Source organism: Rhododendron vialii, chromosome 4a (assembly GCF_030253575.1).
Source record: "Rhododendron vialii isolate Sample 1 chromosome 4a, ASM3025357v1".
Classification (NCBI taxonomy): Eukaryota; Viridiplantae; Streptophyta; class Magnoliopsida; order Ericales; family Ericaceae; genus Rhododendron; species Rhododendron vialii.
In genome coordinates this window covers 25,212,625-25,220,899 of record NC_080560.1, presented here as the reverse complement: position 1 = coordinate 25,220,899, position 8,275 = coordinate 25,212,625, and the positions used below count along the sequence as shown (strand labels likewise).

The 8,275-nt window shown below is 36.2% G+C and overlaps 1 protein-coding gene across 1 annotated transcript; it reads right to left on the bottom strand.

Annotated features, from left to right (window-relative positions):
• Nucleotides 1–3,092: 3,092 nt before the first annotated feature.
• On the bottom strand, nt 3,093–5,634 carry LOC131323838 (uncharacterized). Its single transcript, XM_058355677.1, has 2 exons — nt 4,336–5,634; nt 3,093–3,424 (listed from the first exon to the last, which is right to left on the bottom strand). The coding sequence occupies exons 1-2, from the start codon at nt 5,585–5,587 to the stop codon at nt 3,093–3,095; spliced, it is 1,584 nt and encodes a 527-aa protein (XP_058211660.1). The 5' UTR covers nt 5,588–5,634.
• Between the last annotated feature and the right edge of the window lie 2,641 nt (nt 5,635–8,275).

Below are 8,275 nucleotides of genomic sequence, written 5' to 3'. Positions count from 1 at the left end.
AGTAAACGACGAGTTGCGTAGGAGAAACTCAGAAATCATGGACACCAACGATAGTTGAATAATGAATATGAATGTCATTGTGCTTGTACTATGTATATTATGATCCTCTGTTTGTAATTTAAGGGTTAGAGGGTATGGGTTATTCTATTGAGCCTTCGTAGCTCACGGTGTTACCTTTGGTGACCTTGACATAGTATATGGGTGGCGATGCCGGTATAATGTGTTAGATCTTATAAATGAACATGGTGAACTTTACACCTTGGAAGCTTTTGGAGCCGAGGAGCTGGCCAGAATGGAAGAAAACACGAGCAGTAGATAGGAACCCTAGTTTACCCATCCTTTTGTTGAATAAAAGAATTTTTTGTGATTTATGTTGTAATATTGAGCTAGATTCCATTTAATTTTCAATTTCAATGAAATTGTCCGTTTAATGTTCCCAAAATTCGGGGCATTACACTGGCGATAAGTGCCTTCAGGTATGGGCGCTTCAACTATTAGTTTGTTAGTTTGTTTATGTGCAGATTCAAGTTAATGGTGGATATACTTGAGCTATTATTTTTTATTTTTTGCGTAGTTAGAATTTTGAAAATGGGGCCTTGGCCTTCAAAACTGGATATGAGTTGAATACTGATTTCGAGTCGTGCTTGAAGGCACGGGCAATTCCTATCTATATAAAATTGATTTCATTGCATTCAATTCTATATTTGCTTTTAAGTTGATTCCTTTTAGGTTGATTTTCCTACGGTAAAAAAGAAACAATTATTTTTAGATTCATACGCGAAAAGGAAACAACCCTTTTTATAAGAATATACACACAATTCTTTGAATAATATTGATGAATGAAGGAGGATGCTGTGTTGAGATTTTTTTGCCTTTGCGTTAAAGAGGTTAGAGGGATATTCAAGAATAATTTTTTGCCCACCAATTCGGAGTAGGCACGGACATGCACTAGTATAATTAATATATCACTATCTGGTTCGATTAATTCATCACGGTTTCGTAATGAAAATATGTGGACCGAATAACAAGTGACGGTTTTCTAATATTTTTTTTTTTCGTAAATGGTTTTCTAATATTTCAATCCGTGTCCAAACCATTAATCTACATACAAAATCCAAAGGACACAAATCATTTCAGTCTGGACCGATTTCATAGTTCATCGGATTTTTTGAATAGCTAGCCTACTACTGATAGCTGAATGAACCGTTTTATGTAGTTGGCCCTACAAAAAAGATTGGAACCAACCCCATGAGTACCCAATTTGGACCATTAACCGTGATTAGAGACTAGTACCGTGAAGTAATATAATGCGCCGGAGACTTATAAAATTTAATTGTGAACATATAATATATATATATACTTTACTCCTAACGGGGCCTTTTTTTGGCCCAAAATTTTTTGCTCCAGGCCCAGGCCTACTTTGTATAGATCTCACATGAATATATTATGTGGGAGAACTGTCCCCATACCGCCCCACATATTTATGGAGGATTCATAACTAGTTGTATAAAATTGATATGAATGCGTGGTGGGAGAGAAAGATAAAACACCACATGGTGGTGCAATACTATTCAATTATACCTCAAGCCAAAATTGTCTCTGTAATACAGTAATTCGGCTTGGAACAAATTTACACACCATAATATATTTTTCTGTTTCTGCTATATATGATCTATAACAAGATATGTTGGACCAGAAGGAGACATACCAATTAAATACTACAACACACAAAAGTCACAAACACAAACCAAGTGGACAAACATGAGAGTCTTCATGAATTCTAAGAGGAGTTGAAGTTGAACTACTTCACGAAGTCGGCAAGCCCCATTCACACCGTATATATTTTCAGTTCATATTGATTCTACAGTCTTTAAGTCTCGGATTGAACCATGCATAAAGTGATCTCATTGTGGTTTTTCCACGACTCCGGCTCCCAGTAGTGATCGAGGTTTTGTGGCTGCAAATGGCAGCTCCCCGAAAGCGATGACGTTTTGGGGCAAAGTAAAGACGCCCTTATCCTTCTCCTTCCCGTATGGTACCAATGGTGGCATGGGTCCACTATGGGATCCTTCACAAATATTGTAGGGCTTATAAAGAAAGAAGAGCATTCAATGAAAAAATATTTTTATCAGACATAGATGGGTATCAAAACGGAAAAATTATTTTAAGAATGTGAACTGTTTTGATATGTGCCAAGAGATACCCGATCAAAATGGTTTTCTTTGTTGAATGCTCTTTTCTATAAGCATAATATGTGTAGGTCAAATCTAGGGTATATTGGGCACACAAGTGCATGTGTGTGTGTGTGTGTGTATATATATATATATATTTATTTTTTTTAAATTCATTCAGTATTCAAAATCTTAAATGCTGAATGAAAGATTGAAAGATCTGATTAATTGATTCATTGAAATTGTTACAAAGATTAATTGATTATATTTATCTAATTAAGCTGATTTTTTGTGAGACAACTCAAACAACAGTTCAGATCTCGTATGTGGATTCCTGGAGTGGGCCCCACATAGCCATTGGTACCGTATGGGGGGAGAAGGATAATACTGCCTTACTTGGCCCCCAAAACGCCGTCTTGGTACGCTACTATTTGCGCACAGCACAAAACCTCACTACAGAGACCCGGAATTCGGTTTTTCCATTGCCATAGCTCGATGATCCAAATTGTTTAGCTACCGGATCATGCCTTTAAGAAATCTAGCTTTTTAAGAAATCTAGTTAATTGGACATTAACAGTTAAACAATCGAAATACATTTTGGTGCAAACATAGAATGTAAAAATACACAAACATCTTTGACTTAAAATATGGAACTATTGACTCATTCCAAGAAAAAAAAAAAAAAGACGACGTACGAGAAAAGAGATAATTTTAGCTCAACGTACTGGAAATTCACAAAATATCGAGAACCTCAATTACACTTGAAATTTAGATTACAGTGCATTCAAGTTTAGCTCAAGTGTTTTTCCACATTCGGGGATGATTTAAAGAGTACGGTCGAAAGTTGTAGTTGGTGAATTAACGCTGGCCAATTCATGTAATAAACTAACACACACACTAACATATACCATCTCTTTACTATTAGGGCAGGCAGGTCATACATTTCGAATCAATTTGTTCATGTATGACCTGCCCTAATAGTAAATCAAGAATTTGGTGTCCCAAATCAATACAGATCTCCTCAACTTCCTCAAAGTTAAGGACTTTCTCACCTATCCATTTTGACTCCTCCATGCCTTCTTCAGTCAACCTGAAAATTTCACTCAGCACCTCTGAATGACAGTACTCCAGGGCCTCCCTAGTCTTCTTTGGCTTTTTGAAAAAATCTTCACCGACAAAAACTTGATCAGAACTTGAAGCAATACTAGACAAAGATAATTTCATTGATGTAGGAGTTGTTACCCTCGAGTCTACTGCATTAGTATAACATAAGAAAAGGACTAAATAAGTTTATAAGGCTTTTTTTTTTTTTCACGGAAATTTATAAGCTTAGATGAGTAAAAAAAACAAAAAAAAAAAACATTAATAATGGTTGACCATTTCTCTTGCAAAAATAATTTTAAGATTTCACTTTGGCATCTTCAATAGCTTTATCAAATCCTAGTTTAAAGCAGCTTTGCCAAATCTGAACCTAAATTTCTTCAAGATTTGACGAGTTATTTTTGCAGTATTACGTAGAGTTACTGTGATCTATCGAATAGATTGGTATCGTTCAAGAGATAATATAACATCATTTAAGCAACAATATTGCTAAAGAATTTTTAATTGGCCACAAAAAAATTAACATTACCTTCGCCAAATGTTCGATAAAATTATTGGAGATCTCAGTTTTGTTTTCTATAGTACTAGCATCAAATCCGTCCTATATATGAATTGCAACACACACAAAAACAATCTACTCATTATTACTTTCATCCGCGGATCAAAAGAAATTACTTTCAACCATAAAATCATTTTCAAAAAACGAAAACATGTGTTCAAACTATATAAAACCATTGTCTTGAAAAGAAATAAAATTGATACAGGTTGTTTTTGAAATTTCGAGGTTCTTTTTTAGGAACACGCACAAATGAAATGAAAATTGATACAAAACATTACCGAACATAACTAGTACTTCTTTTAAAAACCGGTTATCCAGACTGACTAACTCCCAACTTGAGTAATTCTAAAGCCTTAGAATTAAGGACGATATAATCCTACCAAGTGACCCCAAGAATTTTTGCATAGGGAGCAAAACCATATTGCTAGAATTCAAAAACAAACAAACTGTTTTTTTTTTTTTTTTTTTTTTTTTTTGCGTTTGATGGGAAGTTGAAAAACAAACCTGATGAAGCAGTTTCTGTGTGCCGGAGAACGTTGTGAAGATCAAGAACTGAAACTGGACTTGAATTCTTCGAATTACATACGGGTTTGACTTTCTTAGCTTTGTGTATACATATACTCTTTTCCTTGTTCCTATATTTAGGTACTACTACTAGTATTTCCTCGTGATTCAGAGCCTTCACTGCAATTTTTCCCTTCAAAGTCTCATGCGTTTTGCCACGAACAACCTTTTTCTTCCCAATCAAATCAACCTTGTCCACGTTTGAAAGACATTTTCCACAAACCCCATTTGGCCCTCCCTTTCTCTCACTAACCTTCTTTTTCTCAAACTTTCTGCCTCCTAAATTTCTCAAATTTCTTACTCTTTCTACTACTTCACTCTGCTTCAATTTCATATCAGATATGCTTGTGTAAGGCAAATTAACACCATCAACCTTCGAGGAAAACCTTTGATTTACCCTGTGGTTCTTCTCTTTCTCTCTCTCACCAACCACCTTCTTCTTTTTCGTCTTCTGAATATCTCCATCTCCTGAATCTCCTCTGTTTCTCTCTGTTTCTACTTCTTTCTCCACCAATTCCTCCAAACCCATCTCGTATATGCTCTTATAAGGCGAATTAACATTATCAACCTTCGAAGAAAACCTGCGCGCCCTATAATTCTTCCCTTTCTCTCTCTCACTACCACGTTCTTCTTGTGGAATTTTCTCTCCTCTAATTCTCCCCTCTAATTCTCCCCTCTTTCTGTCTGTTTCTACTTTCCCCTGCTTCGGCTCCTCCAACCCCATCTCAGATTTCCCACCGCTAAAACCCCATTTACTGTTTCCACCCACTTTCTCAAACCTAAAAACAACGAAATCACTCTCTCTTTGTTGCGAAAACGTCGCATTTTCTTCGTGAAATGATACGGAAGTCCTAACCCGTCGATGATTGAATTGGGTTAGATCGAGTTCGGGCAAGCAATTAACTGAATTCACTGACCTGCTTCGGAGCATTGAATCTAGAGTTCTGCGATTTTGAGCCGGATTGAAATCTGGCAATGTGTCTAGACCCATCAGTCTTGCTACAATTCCTGGGGTGGGTGGAGCTTGTGGCTTAATTACCTCCTCAAGTTTTGAATGTTTTTTTGGATTGGTGATGTTGTTGGGTTCAGTAGAAATGGATTCAGATGGGTGTGTTGGGAGACTTCCGGTGCATAGGAGCCGGCGTAATATGCCTGAGAGGCACTTGGAGGTGTCGTTCTGTGAGGTGGTCATGATTTGGTTGGAGAGAGAGAGAGAGAGAGTGAGACTTGAAAAGTTATGAAACTACGAGAAAAAGAGAAGTACGGTATATATTTTTGGGTAAATTACACTCAAGCCCATTTAACTATCACCCATTACCGAGTTGCCCCCTTAGACTACTAGGTAAAAATGCTAATGAACAATGTAAATTTTGTATTTTACCTACTCATATCTCTTTCAACACTACAACAATCTTATATATTTTAACTATCACTTCATAAGATAATACTATTTTTTTCTTTCCCTCCTTCTAGATTTGATTTGTGGAGTGTGTATGTGTGAGAGAGAAAGTAATAATAAAAAATAGAAAGCTTGTTAACAGTTGATAGGTAAATTTACCTACGAATTGTAGCAAAATGTAGTTTGGCTTCAGGTTTTGCTATTCTGCTGCAAGGGGATTTTCGTATTGAAGTTCTCTATTTTACCTTAAGAGCAGCAAGTAGAGAAGCCAATAAACTTGCTCTTAAAGTTTAAACTCAAACACTTAGGGGGTGTTTGGGAACCTACTTTTTGGTTTTTCATTTTCAACTTTTTGGATTATGGTCAGAATATATTTTGAAGAATGAAGAAGTGTTTGGGACATATGTGCAGAATATATTTTGAAACAGTAGTAGTGTTTAGTAGATGAATGATGAAAATGTATTATTGATTGGTTTTTTACCAAGTTGCCCTTGGCCTTATTATATTATTTTAAAAGATGTAAAAATGAATTATGGAGGAGAAGTGAGCATTTTGGTAATTCAACCGAAAATGAAAAAATGCAAAATGGGAAAAGGAGGTCTGGAGGTGATTCTCACTTTTTGCTTCCTTTGTCAAAATCTGGGAATGGGTTTTGTAAAATGGATTTTGAAAATGGAGTAACCAAACAACCAAAATGTAATAATGAGAATGAGAAAATGCAAAAATGCACCACCCAAACACCTCCTTAGCCTCCTCAAAGTATTTGGTTTTTTGTACTTAGCACCTTCCGTTGAAATCCTATTAGAATTTAGGATGAAAAATGTCATGTGAGATGGGTTGTTGTCGTTGGATATAAACGATGAGAATGAATATTGAGGAAGATGATGATGTGTTGGCCTGAAGGGTGAAAAGGTAAATGCCAATTTTCTGTTAATGACATTCACTCCATTTGAATCCGCATACTTTGAGGAGGTAAAGTATCTGAGTTTAAACTTTAAGTGGGCAACTCAAAAATGGATGATAGTTAAAGGGGGCTTAATGAAATTTACCCTTTTATTTTTATTCTAGAGGGAAAACTGACTTTTTGGATATTTTTAGTTGTCATATATGACTTTGTTCACCATTAATTTATATTTTAAAATTTTTTCAATTCCTCTGATTAAGAGACGAGCAATATAGTGTAACAAATTGACTGAAATTTATGAAGTTTTTTTTATATGAATAAGATCAACCCAATTATATTAATATAAAAATTAAGTGCAATGAAACAAAATGCTACAACAACAACAACAACAACAACACAAAAATAAAGAAAGGCCGCATGAAATCAGATGCCGAAGCCAGATCCATCAGTCATACTCATGAAAGTGGGTGGAGCAAGGCTTGCAACCAACTTGAACTAGACCCACAACCAACTTGAGTTCGTTCACGCCGCGGGCTGAAAGACCATTTTTGAATTTGTTGGAGACGCCGCTACCGTCGCCGCTGAACCACTAAAAAATCCGTCGGCAAATCCGAACAAATTCAAAAGCCAAAACCCATATTTAGTTCTTCAGATCTACTTCTGAGTCCAAAAAATGATGGAGAGAATGAGACATCTATCCTCAGCTAAGGAAAGAGTCTCAACCATCTTACAACCATGAAGCAAGGAGAGGAAGGAAGAGAAAAGAGAGTCCAGACTGAGGAGGACTGGGGAGAGAAAGAAGGAAGGAAAAGTGAAAGAGGGGAAATAAAGAGGGAGGAAGAAGGTAAGGGGGTGGCAGTAGGGTGAGGAAGTTGGGAGATGCTACAAACTACAAAGCACCTTGTCGAGTGCATCTGGATCATCCAAATGGATGCACTTGGTAGGATCCTGAGTCCCACACACACACACACACACACACACACACACACACTCTCTCTCTCTCTCTCTCTCTCTCTCTCTCTCTCTCTATATATATATATATATATATATATATATATATATACGGGGCGATTCAATGGACAACTATTTAAACACCTAAAAAAACACCACAAATCTCAATCACATAGTTTCCGATCAAATTTTTATGATCCGAACCGTTCAATGTGTGCAGAATATGATTTTAAGGGTGCCCACGAGAAATTAGCAAAAAAAATTATCGGGAAGTGCTTGTTTTAAGCAGTTTTTAATTGAACCGTTCATTAAATCTAAGCTAAAAACTGTTCAGATCAAGCCCTTTTTGGTCTTTTTTTTGCTAATTTTTCGCGGGTATCCTTAAAATCACGTTCTGATCACATTGAGCGGCTCGGATCATCAAAATTTGATCGGAAACTATGAGCTGTTTTAATATATTAAAAAAAAAAAAAACCCTCCCCAAAAAGTTAGGCCGAGGGTCTCAAAAAGTTTTGAAACTGAAACGAGAAAAATGTTGGATCGCTAAAAGACAATAGAAGGGTAATTTACACCATGGGGTCCATGCAATTTTGGTGAGATTTTAGTTTTAATCGTTATAGTTTTAG